This window comes from Zootermopsis nevadensis, unplaced genomic scaffold, assembly GCF_977971745.1.
Source record: "Zootermopsis nevadensis isolate Lab colony 2312 unplaced genomic scaffold, Znev_1.0 Znev_ptg000037l, whole genome shotgun sequence".
NCBI classification, from domain to species: Eukaryota; Metazoa; Arthropoda; class Insecta; order Blattodea; family Termopsidae; genus Zootermopsis; species Zootermopsis nevadensis.
Genome location: NW_028259169.1, coordinates 3,283,774 through 3,303,604, shown reverse-complemented (window position 1 = coordinate 3,303,604; position 19,831 = coordinate 3,283,774). Strand labels below are relative to the sequence as shown.

Genomic DNA, 19,831 nt, shown 5'->3' with positions numbered 1-19,831 from the left:
ATGACCTGAGCTGCCATTTCACATCCTTTTAGTTTCATACTGCAGTTACATGAAACGTTATAACAATATAAAAATTTCTATCGTAACTGAGTTCATTATTATGACAATATTAAATTTTCTACTGATGAATGCATTGTTATGACAATACATAATTCTCTACTGTAACTACATGAAATGTAACGATATTAAGTTTTCTGCCGAAACAACGTGCAGTGTTATAAAAATATTGTTTTATTCTGTAGCTGCATGTAGTATTATTACAGTATCAAACTAAATTTACTCGTATGTCGAACACCGTGTCTAGAAGATGTAGTGGCACAGCTCCACGACTTCCTTCCTTCTTTGGATAGAATTAAATTACCAGTTTGATATTAAATCTGTTTAAAACTGCGAATTAAGCCCCGAATATTAAACGGATAGGTGGTTTCTAGACCTTATAATTTGTATGGTCGTGATGGGTGGTGAAGACCGTGACTTTTGGGACTTTTCGTATTAATTTCCCAAGAAGGACTCTTCTCAAAGGACTTAGCTAGCTAGTTAACTGGGCTGTTAACTCTGCATCCAAAAGTTCTTATAATTATCTTCGTATAATTTTTTGTTTATGTGAGAAAAATACTTCAATCAAAAGCGAAGTCGCAGACATAGACACAGAAATAGAATTTGTATTATTAGTCATTTTAATTATATATAGGCCCGCAACTGAATACGACGGACTATGCATGGTATATATTTATGTTTATGTATCGTACCGCACGTGTTCAAACATAACCTATTTTTGGACGTTCGTAGAAAATAAAGCAAATAATGATATTGGCCTCCACGTGGACGCAGTTAGAAAACGTCAAAGCGGATATTCTGCCTAAAGCCTCTCTAACAAACGCCGATGTTTTCCGTCGATTACATGGCAGCGTTGCAGGACCAGACCTTCAATACCAAGAATTTCTTTTGGTTGGAAACTTTTTGAAAGCTGTATGTCTGGCGTTAAACTGAACGAGTATTTTGTTTAACAGGTAACAGAATTGATCAGTCTTTGGCCAAGTATTTTTAATATCATAATTTAAATTAAGTTTGTTTTGATGTATCGGAACATAATTTGTCCTTGTATTTCACTAAATATTTACCATTCAAATAAGCATATTTTAAGAGAACCATATTTTTGTCACAAACCAATTCTTTTAAGAAAAATGTTATGTTATAGCATCAGAAAATGCAAATACCATTACGAAATTTTCCCAACATTACTGTGCAGCGTACGTTCAATATCAAATTTCACTGAAATAATTCAGTAGTTTCTGGAATGAAGCAAGCGGACAGACGGATACGACCTTTTCATAAGAAGTTACTTTTATTAACTTAGTGAAGGAAAACTGTAAGTTATCGTTACATATAATGTCGAAGTGACCCAAATTGCAGCATGAAGGCGTGATCATGAAGTCAGTATTGATTGTTCTGTGTTCCATTCTCTGTAGAATGCAACATACTTGCCGGGGATATGGAAGCTGGAAAATGTTTTGTTTGTTCAGGAAGAAAAATTGACAGTGCAAAAGGATTCATTTGTCTCAGTTTGTTAAACCTTTCAATTGTGTTCTTTAAGAGAGACTATTGAAGTCTAGCGGGCAACGCGAGCGAATTTTATGGGTTGAATGATAACTAAAGTCACAATATCTGTCAACATAAGTCAGAGTCATTTCTCATAGGAATCTCTGTTTTTTCTGTACACAGATTATATAATGAGAACGCATTATGGTAAAGTTCAACCGAATGTTTAGTGACAAATTTCGTTTTGGTCATTATCGATTGAAATGAAATCCCAAGAAACCAGTTGACATGTTACGTGACGCATTTCCGTTTGATAGAAATAAGTAATGTACAACCGAAGACAGGCATCTGAAGCTCTGTGTGTAAATGGAGTATAAAGAGACAGATTGTGTATAAACATACGTATGTTATACAAAGTAATCATGAACCTTTCTCCAGCAAAACACGTTTCTTATCAGCAGAATATCACAGAAAAACTAACAGTGTTTATAATCTTCAGCGTTTTACAGTATAAGATTTATTATGTGAGAAATAATTGCAACAGATTTAGGTCATTAATTGAATTAAATATACGGATTAATAGCTAATCGGACACTGATAGTAAATTAATAATAGCAAAATCAGTGATTTGTTTCTGTACATTTTCATGCTTACTTTAAATTGTCCACATATAAATACGAACTTCCGCAACCTTGCAGAGTTTGTAATTAAAAACATGTCTCATATGTAAACTATAAGCATGTGTGTGTGCTTAAAGAAAACTTTAATAGCAAAGTTTATGATTGGTTAGGTTCCATTCCTCTTCATACTTCATGGCGCTGTGCTTACAATGAAACAGCAATAGGTTAGGTTAGATTAGTAGCTTGTAAACAAGACTGAATAAAACACAGAGGAAATAAAGCGAGTAAACGATGTAGAAACAACAGAATTCTTTTATTATTTAAGTTAACCTGTGCATTACGCCAGCAATACAAACATTTGGAAGCTAACAAATGTATCGAGTCGAGGTAAATTAGATCGGAATTACTAGTAACAACCATTCTAGGCCTAATGTGTATTTTGTCGATGTGGACGTTATAGAACAGTAAACTTTAATAATAAAAGGCGAACATATGATGTCGAGTTTATGTGTTGCGTTACTAACACACCGTTTTGGTTCCTATGACAAAAAAGTGTTGAATGATTCAAAAGCTTCCAGTCAAAATATTGCCCACAATATTTTTAGTCCTGAAACAACTGGGAAATTGAATTAATTATAATGAAGTTAACTCACTCCATTTGCATGACGAATGTAACACAGGTCACTCTGTGTATGATAGTATCTTATAGTTCATGTCAGAATGTAGTATATAATTGAAGGGAAGAGAGCAATAGTGGGCTAAGCCACAAAATTGGAAGAATAAAAGAAATGTATTCATAGTATCGTCCCATATACTTATATAGAGGCAGGCTAAGTTACATGCTGTTTGGTTTCTTCAAATTCGTGGCTTACATAACATTAATAAGTGAAATTAAGGAACCACGTTTAAATTCATCTATGTTTTCCTCAGTTTTAATAATGTGCATGTTAGCCCATTCTTGTTCTTAGATATAGAGTTGTTGTCACGTGTATTTAACTTTTGACAGTGTTATTTAACAACGGCTTGTCAAAAAATCACAACACGTTTCTTGAAATTATAACTGTGATAAATATTCAGCACACCAAAATTTCTCGTAAGCGGCTATAGACGTCTTTACCATTTTTGAATCTTTTTCTTCACTGTGTTTGGATACTGAAAATCCCGTTTTAAAGTTCCAAAATTATACTAGCGTTTTAATAAATTCTATATGTTCTTTTATTAGAGAATTATATATGTACGTGTATATAGGATAATATTAAACAGGTTCTTACAATATGGTGTGAACTGGATTAATTGGCTCAGAATAGAAGCCGGCCTGTTGTAAACACAGTAACTAGTTTTATCGTTTCGTTAGTGAAAGGGAATTTGTTTTCTAGCTGAGCGACTATCAAGTTTCTTAGGATCTTGCTACATGCATTTGCTAGAATTTGATGTGAGAAGACAGAAACGTTGTGTAAGGCTTTCCACATAAGACCGAAACAAATCTAATCAGTGACAAGTCTGCACAAAATTAATGCAGATAGATGTAATAACCACACTTCAAATTTCAGCAGTAACAAGTTTATGAACTATGTAAAAAAATTAGTTGTGTATTCTTTTATTGTAAATCAATAAAATTAGAATTTCGAATACAATTATCACTAAAGTAATATGACTTTCGATATTGTGAACCAAATGAACTGTGAATATAATGACGCTTACAGTATGAAACGAGAGGGTCTTCAAACACGAAGTAAAACCTGTATATTAAAATCACCAAGAACAAAGTTCACAATGTGATTATAAAAGTTAAAACTTTGGTGAATAATAACACAGAAGTGTGGAAGGGGGCAGAAGAATAACAAGACATGAAGGACTAACACGTCAAGCAGATATTAGAATATAAAGTAGAAACAAACGCAACAAAGGTATCTTAATATAACTCTCTTGAAGTCGTGGAAAACTGTAACTTTCATTTACACTTCAAACAACTTATTTCCATAAGGACAACAAGCAATTAGAAAAGGGATTCTCTGACAACATATCGAAAAGATTTCACTTTGTAAGAACTAATGCTGATCCCGCGATGGTCTAGAACAGATGAAGTATGGTTTTGAGGACTGGAATTCCGTCAGAAATTGTATTAATCCTACTAATCTATTTGTTTGTAACGTAATAAAAGTGAAAAATGTCAAGTAGCATGTAACACGTTTTCGGAAATGCGTACAAAATTTGTTCGGGAAACCTGAAAATAAAAGAGATCACTCAGCTGGCTATACGTAGACAGAATAAGGGTCTATTTATATAGGAACGTAAAGACAACGACACGAGCCCTTGCCGATTTTTCAGAAAATATTATTCAACGTTTTTTAATGCAATTGTTTATATTGACTCCGAGCTCGTCCGTTCCACGAACGAGTCTCGCCCAACTTACGTCTCCAACGATATTTTTCCTAAAACAGTTCCATTGAAAAACGTTGAATAATATTTTCTGAAAAATCGGCAAGGGCTCGTGTCGCTATCTTTACGTTCCTATAAAAATAGACCTTGATATTTTTAAAATGGTTGTTCAAAGACACGATTGAAATCGTGGATTGGGTTATTCTAGCTCAGAACACGTTAATGAACCCTCAAGTTTCGTGAATCATGGGAAATATCTTGATCAGCTGAGCAACTGTCTGCTTTTAATATCGAATTTTCTTGACAGTTTTATGAAAAGTTACCTTGAAAGAACGCAGGAACTAGTCCGCCCTTCATGACTGAAGTACACCATAAAACAACCCTGAACTTAAAACAAGCAGCTAAATTTGCATCACCGTCTTTATTTCTGTAGAGATGTTGTTCATGTGAAATGTTGGGCCACAGTTATTTAGTCACTCTCATAGAATGGGGATGCTAACCCTAGTTTAACGTTAGACGCAGGTGTGGGTGGAAGAAGGGTGAGAAGGGAGGAAATCTAGACAATTGCCTCGTTGTGGAACAGCACAGTAGTCAGAGCAGTGCTTGTGGGAGAAACAAAATGCCGACTGGTTGATGTCAGAGTGCAGGAACTGACTCATTACAATAAATGATCGGATTAGCTCGTGGTGCAGTTGCTATGTCGCATGCCTTCTCCTTCCACACTACACGAGTTGGAATAAACTTCTCAGTTTGAGAACTCGGCAACTCTGTCATTGCAGTAAATAGTTAACCAAACAATTTTCATACTTCCAGAATTACTAATTTCGATATTAATTTAACTCGTCTGACTTCAGACAATTTAAGAGGATTTAAGAGTTCGAGCAAGAGTTGAAACATGTACACACATCGTACAAATGTGTAACTCGCTATTTTGCATGCGTTTTTGGATAAAAGGTATTTTTATTTTTGCTGATACAGACTTGAACGAGGCAATTAAATAGTTTCATTACATTTTATGTCTCAGTCATTTGACTAATGTACCCTTAATCAAATTTAACTTATTTACGTCAACAACATACTTTATCTACCTAGGTTGTTATATTCAATATGGGCCAAAAAGTGGACTAACTGCCAAATTATCATGATTTTGACGATGGTGCCACATCTTTTATCCTTCATACGACGTAATACTTACAAGGCAAATTAATCCTAGAGTTAACATTACGCTGATTCACGTGACATTTCTAATGAAATTCACTTCAAATACCAGTGTCAATGATTTCTGATAATATTCTTTAAGCAACTTATTTATTGCATCTGTGACATAACATCTGTTTCGTATTGAAACTAAGTATTTTCTCCAACAGCAGAAAGATAGACGAACGCCGAAGTGAATGGTATGTTTTCAAAGTTATTTGTATCACGTTATCAGAAATGTTCCAAGTAAAACCTAAATATTATTGACTTCCATATTTTGTCTTGAGTTGTTGTTCTTTTCTTTCGAGATAATCGATAAATTAGATTTAAGCTTCGTGTAACTAAATTCACGAAGCAGAATTCCTACTTAAGAACATAAGAGTCGCTCAACTAGCCAAGAAATTCCTGCCTTCTGTTAACAGTAACTTATAAACTAAAAATGAACTGTGAAATTTAAAATAAGAAATTTTGTAATTGTGGATAAAAGTAAGAAAAACGAGTTAATGTTTCGGGCACAAATTTCGAAAATACATCTTCAATTGCTCTGTACGATTGGTTATGGAGTGCACTTTTCCATCCTTGTAAATTGATACTGTTTTTTTCTAACAAGCTCCCTTGAAAGAGTAGGCGTAAGTAATTTATGAGGACGTCTTCAGATAAATTATTCTTACAAAAATAAAAGCACTGGATGAACTTCAACAAACGACAAAAGCAAAACAAATTTGCTTGTACACTTCTTTGTTAGCAGTGTTTTATCTGTTCTCTTCCACACTCCATATTCATGTGTAGTTTCGTACGTATACTGAACTTTATAAAATACTGCCTCCTCCCACGTCGTACGTAATTCACAATAACCACACCATTTACGCTACGAAACAAATAACTGAGAAGACACTTTTTAACGTAACATTATAGAAACAAGGCAGTATAGAACCTCATGACTTACGTGGATTAGTTAGGGCACGTACCGAATGTGATGTCCACGATTAATATTAATGCAAAGAGCAAAACATTGTTATAGACATACAATTGCATTTTCTAAAAATATTCTTCATATTAAAATCCACTGTGCCAGTCATTTACCATCAGCTGGCTGAATTTTCTTGCTAAAACTTTGTGTAACCCTGGAACTGGGAAATTTAAGGCTATTAGAAACCAATGTCTGCCGCTGTGAAAGAGAACTGTTTCGCTGTGTAGTCGAATCCTCTCGTTAGATACTATATAATCTTAGCTATTGAAAATATTAATAATTTGTAGGTACAAGTATCTTTTATACAATTATTAAGTACCTTTGAGAAAAATTTAATGTCTCTAGTGGAAGTTTTGAAGCTGTGTCCAGGTACTGAATAAGTTTCTACAGAAGCAGCAGCCTGCTCTGGATTCAGTTCCACCACCAAGGGATTGGCCTCAACAGAAGAATCATTTGAGATATTAACGTCGTATAAATTTTTTTTACACGATATAAACAGAATTTAAAAATTTATTTTTAAAAAAACAACGACTGTTTGTGTAATATCATATTCGTTTCGAGGAACGAAATAACTCGAAGTAACTCTTACTATTACAGTTTAAATAATTAAGAAAAGTCCTCACGAAACACTGTTTTCTTTCGGACAACATTTCAACGTGAGATTGAAAAAAAAAGTATTTCCAATTTGATATCTGAGATTTTGGATGTCATAAGAATATGGAACGCTATCCTCTGGATTACATTACAGAGCAGTCTACGTTAGGTTACCAATGTTCAGAGATAGAAGGCAATCGTCGTGCTAACGTAGCTTTATTACATTTTAAGTCACACCATACTCATTTATTGAAACGAATTTATCAATAACGTCGTAATCATTTTTCTATGCATTGCCAACAAAACAGCGCATGACAATTTGCATGTGTTTTTAGGATTTATGTGGTGGTACACTGGTAAAGAGAATTACTGTGGAATGACATTTCATCCGACACGTCGTGCCACTTTCCACCCAAAGGAGACTGAGTGGTGTTGGCCATTTATAAACCTTAGTGACATTCTTATTTTCTCGGACCCTTATAAATGATCGGTGACTAGAAACAGAAATTTCAAAGAAAAAGGAAAACAGACAGGGAATTTCTTTATTAGTTCAGAAAACTGTTAGCTTCTCAAGAAGCCCTTTGCTCCGTAGCAGTGAGACGTGCGTCATCTTCACAAGTGGATAATTACATGAGAATTTCTATTACGAAAGTAATTTGCTGGTAATGGAGCATCAAGAAGATAAACTCCAGGTCCATAAGTCACCTTCTAATTCAGTTATTTTTAATAGTTTCACGCACGTTATACAAAAATATTAATTTTCGACAAAAATATTCCTCTCATATACACAAAAAATACTTGGGACAGGTTAATTTCAGTCTCACACAATAATTTTAAGTAATAAATACCTAATATTATGCAAGCCTGGAAGTAAGGTGGAGAAAAGTGGTAAATTTCCAGATTAATTTCAGTGAATTACTTACGTATGTAACTTACAGCCTTGGTACTTCAGAAATTCCTGTAAACGCTCTCTGTCCTCTTTCTTCTCCATGTCAGTCAGTAAATCATACGGCCCCTCCTATTATCATTATTCAGTGTTCTGTCTTACGACTGGTCCATTGCTCTGCCCAAAAAGAGCTCTCCAGTTTTCCCTATTCTCAGCTTCTCGTTTAAATTCCTGGAACTTCATCTCCTGTACAGCAGCAAAATTATTTATTTAGTTCATTCATTCATTTCATTAGGATTTAAAAGCTGAGACTAGATATAATAAAAAATGATATATTTTTTCTGTCCGTGTAGCAAATGAATATCTTGAATTTAGGTTTATTCTACGGTGATAAATATATTTGCAGAACAGGTTGAACAAAGATCTTGAATCTCTCGCATAATGCCTAAAATTTTATTTAAAGTCTTTTATTTCGAGACTTGTCGGAACAAAAGTTTCAAAGCTAATTTACACTAGTGGCTTTACGTGCAAGTTGCATCCTCAAAATTATAATTTGGATAGTAATTTTGAAAACACAGTCACAGTGCATTCCTGTTGGATATTTCTGATTCTCAGTTTATTTCTCAGCTGTACAGGTTATGGGATAATGAGTACCTATAACGAGTTGAGGAGGAGGAGGATATGGAAGAAAGCAAATGTGGCCGATTTTAAGGCAACTGTCACAGGATTCAACTGGAAGGACTACAGAACTTCAAGAAAATATAAATACGTAAGAACAGTCTGACCTCAGGCATTTAAACCCAGAATCTTCAAACACAAATATAAATAAAAGTACCAAATACTTAACAGTATTTGATTTATGATTTACGGAGTAAGATATTAAATATATAACATTTAATACTGCGACAGTTAGTAAATAAAACAGTTATAGTAAGAGACAACTACAGTTCTAAGTTTGAAAAAAAAGTTAATGAAATACTAAGATTTCCATGTATCTGTGTCAATTCAGAAAAAATAATATCAAGTTATGGTAGGCGACATACAGAAAAATTACATTCTTTTATGTCCAAGAAGAACAAATTTTTAATAAAAATAATGAAATGAGATGATAATGTTGCGTCATATTGTGTTGAGATATATACTTGTTCAATTTTATCAGTCTAAACACAATAAAATATTATTATTAAATATTAAAATATTATTACAATTAACATTTAAATATTTAAAATATATTAAAATGATGCTCTCAATCTAAATCGAGCATTTCAATGGAGAGCATCATTTTAATATATTTTAAATATTTAAATGTTAATTGTAATAATATTTTAATATTTAATAATAATATTTTATTGTGTTTAGACTGATAAAATTGAACAAGTAAAAATAAGGAACTCAAGTTTATCAATGTTTCAAGCCACTACTTTACTGTCCACATCTTTCTCCGACATACTGGTATCTCAAATTATTACATCTTCGTAAACCGCCTGTGAATACGATGGCTCTTGGTGGTCGGGAGTTTAAATTCATGAAGCCTCGTGGACCAAATTCAAATTTATTCTGGCATCACAGAAAAGATTTCTGCTGCACTGAGGATAACAATATCCAGGCAGATAAGACGTAAAATATTACCAAGCTTATTATCCCAGATTGAGAAGAAACATAGGAGTAATATTCCTATTAATCAGATATTAACAAACCTTAAATGGAACCTAACGAGGTGAATATATATTTAGAGACAGAATCATTTCACAGTAGAGTAAGAGTGTGATGATGAATTGTAAGTATATTGTTTACCATATGCGTGCAAGCTGTCAACCTTCATTATTTTCCCATCAGACTGCGCCCTGTCTTCCGTTGTTTTCTTAATTAAATTTTTGAGATGATAAACTTGCGTCATATTGTGATAAATATATATTTGTTTAAATCTTGTCCGTCTAATAACAATAAATTCTTATGAAATATTAAAATATTACAATAATTAACATTGAAAAATGATGGTCTAATGTAAATCGAATATTTCAATAAAGAACATCATTTGATATATTTTAAATATTTTAAATGTTAATTATTGTAATATATTAATATTTAATAAGAATTTATTGTGATTAGACGGACAAGATTTAAAATATATATTTATTATATCACAATATGACGCAACTTTACCATCTCATTTTATTTATTGTTATGGTTTGATGCTAACAAAATTGAAGAAAGTGTTTTCAATTTATTGATCTGTCGTGATAAGATTACAATACAAAATATTTTATTCTCTTGTAAAATGCGGTCATTAAAATAGTCTGACTTAAATGGAAACTGATATGGCACAACAATTTATTACGAAATCATGAAACGTCAAACTCGATAAAACTTCGTTCGTCCATTATCGAGCTATTTCATGTGGAATGAATAACGCACGGCTTAGACGCACATAACACCACATAATTTGCCAAGAAAGATTAAAAGAAACCCCATGAACCTGGTCTCCAGGCTCAGATTTGAATGTAGGATCTCCCAAACATGAAGCAGGAATCATATTTGGCTGTGATACTTAATAATTCCTTGTTACGTCATCTCTCTCAGGTTTACATAATCCCCTCAGAACTTCATTTTTGGTATGTTCTTCCTTCACTGATATAAAGCAACAGTTAAGTAATGTGTAGGTAAAATATTTTAAGTACCAGTAGAGTTGACCGCACGTAAAGTTAATAAATGAAGGTGCCGAAAGCTCGTAAGACCTTAAATGCTCGTCAGTCAAACTCTTTGCATACCTGAACCTCAACTCATTTTCTCGAAACACCTTATTTACCTGGCCACCATTTCTTTCTCCTTCAAAGATGCGGCCCCTACGTTGCTGGCAGCAGTTGCCGCAGAGACGAAGTAATTTCTGTGAGTGCCAAAATATTTTTCCATCGATGGGAGCACTACCTGTAAAAGAAGATGAACAATTTATATTTATGAGATGGTAAAGTTGCGTCATATCGTGATATAATAAATATATATTTTAAATCTTCTTATTAAATATTAAAATATTTAAAATTTATCAAATGATGTTCTTTATCGAAATATTCGATTTACATTAGACCATCATTTTTTCCACGACATGTTTCAGTTCCTAAAAGAACTATCTTCAGGTGAATATAATTATATAAAGATTCAAATTAATAATAACTTAAATACAATTTCTATATATTATTTTAGCGTACATTTTTATCAGACATTTTTCTGTCCGTGTAGCACCTGAATATCTTGAATTTAGGTTTATTCTACGGTGATAAATATATTTGCAGAACAGGTTGAACAAAGATCTTGAATCTCTCGCATAACGCCTAAAATTGTATTTTAAAGTCTTTTATTTCGAGACTTGTCGGAACAAAAGTTTCAAGGCTAATTTACACTAGTGGCTTTACGTGCAAGTTGCATCCTCAAAATTATAATTTGGATAGTAATTTTGAAAACAGAGTCACAGTGCATTCCTGTTGGATATTTCTGATTCTCAGTTTATTTCTCAGCTGTACAGGTTATGGGATAATGAGTACCTATAACGAGTTGAGGAGGAGGAGGATATGGAAGAAAGCGAATGTGGCCGATTTTAAGGCAACTGTCACAGGATTCAACTGGAAGGACTACAGAACTTCAAGAAAATATAAATACGAAAGAACAGTCTGACCTCAGGCATTTAAACCCAGAATCTTCAAACACAAATATAAATAAAAGTACCAAATACTTAACAGTATTTGATTTATGATTTACGGAGTAAGATATTAAATATATAACATTTAATACTGCGACAGGTAGTAAATAAATTAGTTATAGTAGGAGACAATTACAGTTCTAAGTTTGAAAAAAAGTTAACGAAATACTAAGATTTCTATGTATCTGTGTCAAATTCAGAAAAAATTACATGAAGTTATGGTAGGCGACATACAGAAAATTACATTCTTTTATGTCCAAGAAGAACAAATTTTTAATAAAAATAAGGAAATGAGATTATAATGTTGCGTCATATTGTGTTGAGATATATACTTGTTCAATTTTATCAGTCTAAACACAATAAAATATTATTATTAAATATTAAAATATTATTACAATTAACATCTAAATATTAAAAATATATTAAAATGATGCTCTCCATCTAAATCGAGCATTTCGATGGAGAGCGTCATTTTAATAAGTTTTAAATATTTAAATGTTAATTGTAATAATATTTTAATATTTAATAATAATATTTTATTGTGTTTAGACTGATAAAATTGAACAAGTAAAAATAAGGAACTCAAGTTTATCAATGTTTCAAGCCACTACTTTACTGTCCACATCTTTCTCCGACATACTGGTATCTCAAATTATTACATCTTCGTAAACCGCCTGTGAATACGATGGCTCTTGGTGGTCGGGAGTTTAAATTCATGAAGCCTCGTGGACCAAATTCAAATTTATTCTGGCATCACAGAAAAGATTTCTGCTGCACTGAGGATAACAATATCCAGGCAGATAAGACGTAAAATATTACCAAGCTTATTATCCCAGATTGAGGAGAAACATAGGAGTAATATTCCTATTAATCAGATATTAACAAACCTTAAATGGAACCTAACGAGGTGAATATATATTTAGAGACAGAATTATTTCGCAGTAGAGTAAGAGTGTGATGATGAATCGTAAGTATATTGTTTACCATATGCGTGCAAGCTGTCAACCTTCATTATTTTCCCATCAGACTGCGCCCTGTCTTCCGTTGTTTTCTTAATTAAATTTTTGAGATGATAAAGTTGCGTCATATTGTGATAAATATATATTTGTTTAAATCTTTGTCCGTCTAATCACAATTTAAAATTTAAACACGGCAATACTTCCAGATAGTTGGAACTCTCAATTCTGGCTGATACAAAAACATTCATCCACAAAAAGTTCATATTAAACACGACGTACATATATAGAACAACTTCGAATATGTTATTAAAATGGAATCTGGAAGAGAACATCATTGATATATGATAAACATCTGACTAAAATACAATAATATATAAAAAAAGTTGCATTTTTAGAAATTATGTTCAAGTTTATATAATTTTAATTTTATACACCTGAAGATAATTCATCTAAGAACTGAAACACGTCGTGAGAAAAAAATGATGTTCTAGTGTAAATCGAATGTTTCGATAGAGAACATCATATGGTATTTTAAATATTTTAAATTTTAAATTGCGATTAGACGGACAAGATTTAAACAAATATAATTAAATTTTGTCAAAATTCTTACAAGAAATCCATCCAGATAAATTCTGGCCTAGTGTACCACTGAAATAGGTTTCTTTTATTTATTTAAGACCATATTAAACACTCCAATGTGATAAGAGTTCATTTCAGATATCAAATCATCATGGAAAATGTGGGCATTTCTGTATCGTGAATTGACAGGAAAAGATCAAAAGTTATTCATACAGCTAACTCAGTCTAGAAATAACTTCACAGACCCTGCGTCGAGGCACGAACAGTCAGGTCGTACAACACGACTACAAAACTGAGGGTTCGGGGCTAAAGAAACCTGAAATAACTGAAAATAAATGTAAAGTAGTTACGTATATAAAGACAGATTTTTACAAAAACTCTACGTTCAGGTAAATGGGTTCATTCTCAAGAACAGAGCTTTCATTTGACATTCTAAGCTTAAAAATGCAATAAATACACTGTATTTTGTAACAAGGATCACTTTATATACACGCGCGTAGACCACGGGAATTTAGATGTCGTACCTAAAACATTAATGGTTTAGTTGTATGCTAGTGGCCAGCTCGAACGCACATAAGCCATAATGCAAGGCCAAGAAAGGTTAATATTTAAATGCTCTCTCTTCCCAGCTTTTATCTCAAATTATTATACACATACAAAAATTACCTTTCTGAAACGATTCATCCCAAGTCCCTGGATCAATCGTGATCAGCGACTTAACAACATCCTCAACCAGCAACGAACGGTCCACCAGTTTCAGCGAGGGCCTGAAATAACATCGAACATTTTCATCAGTACACGCACGGCTCTTTATAAAGAATAAATCGAACCAAACCATTCAACAAATGCCCAAGTTTATACAATTTATACGCAGTAGTCTCTTGTAACTGGTCCCACAAAAACTATCCTTAATCGCCCTGATGACGGAGGCAGTATGACCTCCGAAACGTTGGTTAACATCGACCAGACTACACGGCGCAACAACCCAGAAGACAGAAATCTTTATCTTTAATTGAATTTATTGAATACGTAAATATTCGACTTAGAAGCAATCTGATTGGCCATATGATACAAACATATCATTTATTAAAATTTTTATCATTAATATAAAAATGGGACCCTGTGGAACCAAGGGATCACTGTACTTGTATTCAAACATGCAGTTTAAGAAATATTTTATCCAATTTGTTGCTTTAATCCAAACAGGATTCAACTGTAACTGCGAGAATAAGAACCAATCACATCACAGACTTCAATAAATTCGAATCCCAATATCAAAAAAAATGTAATCCTGATTCAGCATTATAAAGTTTTTACGTGCACGTGTGTGTACGTATTTTCTCTTTTTTCACAGAGTACAACAAGTTTAACAACATTTTATTAGCAAAACAGAATTCTAATAATATTTTCTATTCTTCTTACAATAATTTAAAAATGTACGTCTGTCATATTCATCTGTGGTCTTAACTGATTCTGTTTTTAGGCAGCGCAGATTATGGTCCATTGCAGGATCTTCATATAATTCCTTTAACTCTGGACCCAACGGGACGATATATTCATTTTTACAAACCTCCCCGAAAGACAAAATCATTACTTGAGGTGATTACCTAAAACTCAAAATTTAATTAACATATACTACAGTAACTTATGAATATACAATCAAATTAGGCCAAACAGATGAACACAAAATTTTTAAGACTCGACACTGACAAAATAAGAATCGTATGGAAAAACACAAGACTAGTAAAAGATTAGCAAAGTTATGTTTTATAATTATGCGCTGTGCTGCTTCCAATTCCTATTTGCACACTTAACACAACGAAATGTCTACAAAGTCAAACTACAGAAGTAAGATTCTACTGCTGTGGGGTCTGTGAATTCTCTTCCATCTTGTGTTCGGATTTCTTGTCGTAAATATCTGAAGAAGATTTGTAGGTCTGAAGTACGTAAAAATACGTAAGGAGGATAAAGCACCATGTCAGAACTGATATAAAATTTACAGATGAGAATTAAAATTCATTTTAATTACAGCAGAATGGGATTCAATGAATTTAAGACAAGCACGCAAAAAACATTACGCAACACTTAAAAATGGATAATCTGAATAACGACGAGAAGAATCTGTTTACGTAAACTATTATAAAATACAGTTTAAAATTATAAATTTAATTATGGCACTAATATCGTATAAGTATTAGGATGAGCAAAGCAGCAAGAACTACTCGCATCGCCGTAGCATGTGATTCCAAGTGAAGCAGATCATAGAAACCCTGTCGCAAGGGCCCTGACATATAATAGTTGTTTCTGGTCCACATGGAGACAGAGGGCGTGAGCTGCACGATAATTGGACTGGTAGCGGAGCGCGGCGTACAAAGTGAGAGTGTGGGCGTGAGAACCGTAAGACAAAAGCCTCTTAGGAAATTCTATTATATTCCAGTGGTATTAATCAGCCGAGGCAAATATTTCGGAAACGCGTACACTACAATATTTATACTCAGATTCTCTACATACGAAACTGTAATCCTGTCACCTTTGAAATGAAACAGCAATGAGCTCTCTAGCCAAATAAGACTCTTATTTGCTACAGATTTCTGGGTTACGCTGGGCGAACTATTACGTTTTTCCTCGAGGTACAGGTTATAATTTGAAAGGCGATCATCCCATAATCAATTATGCTGCAAGGGGCTTTAGTATTTCATCCATTCTGTTAACCTGCCAGAATATCATCTCCAGTGCGTAAGTTCCTTCAACCGCAGTAACAGGCTCTAAAATTAATGACACCAGATTCACTTACTAAATTGTGGGTTGTGAAAGATAAAGCAGTCTTTTTTTTTAAATTCGACGTCTTTCAGATTGTCATTTCTTGAGAGACAAATTTAGAAAATGTTTTCTTTGGGGTATTTTCAAACTATTAGACTAAACATTTTGTAAAACTAAAAGTAAAGCTAAACTGCTACGGGCCACGTAGGTGCTTGGGGGGGAGAGGAGGTGTAGCTCCCACTCGTTCTCAACTCAGGCACTAGACGGAGGCAAGTAGTCAGTGTCACGACCTGGCCGCGCCTTACTCCTGGGGAAAGGACCCCTGGTACCCATTATCTGTCATAGTATCGAATGTGAACAGAAAGGAAGATCGTGTGTGTCCTGCATCATGAATATTTATCGTCCGTCACGAGGTGTTCACATTTACCTCAGCATTCGTTCCGTCTCAATTAATTCCAAAATATCGATGCGTCTGTCTTCTTCTGGAATGTGAAGTGCCGACACGGACACAGCGTCTTCACACAGCGTACTCCAACCACGAATGTCTGACAGCTTCGGGGCGTGCACTTGCAGAGATTGATTGGGTACTCGTGCCCACTGATGAGGTTTTAAGTCTTGGTGGAAACTTAAAAAAAGAGAGAAACAATGATTTATTAAAAATAAGCATGTGGTCACAAAAGTTCTGGCCGACGGACACATGTTCTGAAGGAACTGTATAAAAATAAGACCTGAAAGTGACTGATTACATTCATTATTTTGCTTTGGTAAATAATAATGTTTTGCAGACTTTTATGTCAGAATATAGAAAATTAAAATAATTTAACGCATTTAGCCAGGTTTAAAAAAATATTGGATGACGTATCTGTTAAATATCACATTTGTAGTTACAGAAAATCCTGTCCATCTCCTCAGTATGTATTAAAGTAACAACACACAATACATATAATAATAATGAAGGAATCTGAAAAATGCCCTACAATCTAGATTATATAAATAAATTATGCAAATGTTAGTGCAAAATTCTGTACTTGGTTTTGTTCTGTAACTAAATTTCTGTCTGCATCTCTTTACAGTGCCGACTCATTTTATGCAGCATATCACTTGAAATAGAAGACTAATCGAAAACCTGTACATGCAGCAAAAAGTCAAAGTGAGACTGGACTCAGGAGACACCAACAGCATTGAGATAGGTAGAGGTGTAAGACAGGGATGCTGCTTTTTAACCTGTACGGGGAATGACTTGCCAAGGAAGCTCTGGAGGGAACAGGAGACTTCAAAATTGGAGGAAGAGTGATAAAGACTGTAAAGTATACAGACGAATTAGTAGTATTGGCAAAGGAAGAGGAGGAATTACAGAACATGATGGACAAGTTAGTGGAGACAGGTAGAGAGTATGGAATGGAAATCAACATTGAAAAATCAAAGGTAATGAGGATAGCACCGAGAGCAGAACCATTGAACGTTGTAATTGGAAACCAACAGATGGAGAATGTGGAGCATTTCAAGTACTTCGGAAGCATAGTCATGACGGACGCCCTATGCACCAAGAAAGTAAAAGCAAGGATAGCCATGGCCAAGGCAGCTTTCGTCAAGAAGAGGATACTTCTCACTAGCAAGTTGGGCTTGGAGATGAAGAAGAAACTAGTGAAGTGTTACGTATGGAGCAGAGACTTGGACACTCAAGAAGAAGGAACAGAAATACCTGGAGAGTTTTGAAATGTGGTGTTGGAGAAGAATAGAGAAGATCAGGTGGACGGATCGAGTGACCAACGAAGAAGTATTGAGGAGAGTCAACGAGCAAAGATTACACGAAGGAAAGCCAACTGGCTGGGACATATTATGAGAAGGAATGGGTTACTGAGTGACATCATCGAAGGCCAGGTTGAAGGAAAGCGAGGGCTGGGAAGAAGACTGATACAGCCAACCGACGACCTTAAACAAGGAAAAAAGATGACGTTCCAGGAATTAAAGCGAGAAGCCGAGAATAGGGACAACTGGAGAGCTCTGTTTGGGCAGAGCAATGGACCTGTCGTAAGACAGAACACTGAATAATAATAATAATCACTTGAAATTGGTAATGTGACTTAAAACTTGATACCTCTTAAAAGCAACTAGTGTATATAGACCTAACCTAACCTAACCTAACCTGTGGTATAACATGCCTCTCAGAGTTCTGAAGCAGTGCAGCTGAAAGTGGCAGGGTGGTTGATGTCCTACCCAACTCTATCTGCAACACTTCCTTGCTCGTTGCTGCCACAAAGATGTTTCAGGTTCCATCTATCAAAACAACGTAGGAGAAGAGAAGTTTACACAGTACGTTCACATTTCCCACTAAACACATCAATAAATTCACAATATCTTTCAGAATATGAATCTAATATACGCGTAACATTCCTTCCAATTATAAGAATTCTTGTGAACAATATCTTGAGAAACTTTCGAAGTTACAAAGTACAATTTCCTGATCAATGCGTATTTTACTTCAGCGTCCTGTATGGGTTTTTAAGAGACGTACGCTGTTTTATCAAAACACATGCACATCATAGCATAACACTGTCGGTTTTAAATTGGTCCAGTTGGAGATACACAGATTTATTAAATATTTCAATTTCCCTCAAAAAAACATAATTTATTTCTGCTGCAATCTTGGCAACCTCACCGGGACACCATTTTGTTTGTGGACGTCTCACCCCAAACCACATAATAAGGGAGAAAAATACTGTAAAGGGACCAACATTTTATAATTTTTATACTACGCTAGAAAACACTACACGTCGGAACATTAAAGAAGTATCATACGCCAAACAATTTCATTACCAAGAGAAATAAAATCCTTCTTTCTCTACATAAAGCTAGATTTTGATAATTTCAGATTAGATTATGAGAATGAGCAATTTCCAATCATAATTTTAAAAATACTTATACTTTGCCCAAATTTTCTTAAAATAAACTCTACTGAAATAATAAATGTCCTTATTCGTTATGGAAATGAAGGGAAATCGTAAGCGTGAAACTGTAATACGTCAAGGATCTATTTTGTTGTTATTAATCGTTAAAAACAAACTTTCTGTTAATACTGTCACATTCCCCGTGATGCCCCTTTGCCTGATGAATCATGAGTCACTTCATCGTAGAGTTCGTCAGCACGGACCACGTAGCAACTCTGACGATCGATGCTATCGTAACAAAACTTAATAGTTTGCTTTCAAATTTCATAATTTCAAAGCTAAAAAGTATTAATACCAGTGAACAACGAGGAGGAGTCTTGTGAACGAGGTAACGAATCCCACCTCATACGTTTGTAACGCAGCCAAGATGGCATTACTGGTTGTGGGGAAATTAGAGGGTATAAAGTTGGTATGGCTTCTAATTGCATGAGAGACATACCAAATTTAGTGATAACACAAAATGAATCTAAAATAATTAGTGGGATGTACACATGTGAACTAAAACCGTGTAATAATAACATAAGACCACCTTTCCTTACAAAAAAGAAAAGCATTCCAATGTTTCTAAATTCAAAAGACTATAAACTTAATTACGTATACGTAACAGCTCAGTTTCAATTGGAATAAACTTAAATAGTTTCTTGTAACGTTACGTAAGCCATCGCTATTGCAGAACGTGGCAAGAAAATTAGAACACAGAGGATTACGT

General features: G+C 34.1%; 1 protein-coding gene and 1 long non-coding RNA gene across 26 annotated transcripts in view; one reads left to right on the top strand and one right to left on the bottom strand.

Annotated features, from left to right (window-relative positions):
• The window catches only part of LOC147871833 (uncharacterized), a 64,610-nt gene that overhangs the window by 15,137 nt on the left and 29,642 nt on the right, over positions 1 to 19,831 (bottom strand). For 17 of the 25 annotated variants that reach the window (XM_087359991.1, XM_087359988.1, XM_087359995.1 and 14 more), the window contains 5 exons: positions 18,321 to 18,451; positions 16,602 to 16,799; positions 14,081 to 14,181; positions 10,992 to 11,110; positions 2,454 to 8,431 (listed from right to left, as the gene is read on the bottom strand). In XM_087359991.1, coding sequence (XP_087216117.1) covers positions 8,327 to 8,431; positions 10,992 to 11,110; positions 14,081 to 14,181; positions 16,602 to 16,799; positions 18,321 to 18,334 — 537 coding nt within the window. In that variant the 5' untranslated portion in view covers positions 18,335 to 18,451 and the 3' untranslated portion in view covers positions 2,454 to 8,326. Of the gene's footprint in view, positions 1 to 2,453; positions 8,432 to 10,991; positions 11,111 to 14,080; positions 14,182 to 16,601; positions 16,800 to 18,320 lie in introns of those variants that run through there. The other 8 variants (XR_015538248.1, XR_015538249.1, XR_015538253.1 and 5 more) reach the window with 8 other exon arrangements.
• Positions 11,046 to 11,836, top strand: LOC147871834 (uncharacterized). Its single transcript, XR_015538257.1, has 2 exons — positions 11,046 to 11,147; positions 11,695 to 11,836. It is a non-coding gene; the product is annotated as an uncharacterized LOC147871834 (long non-coding RNA).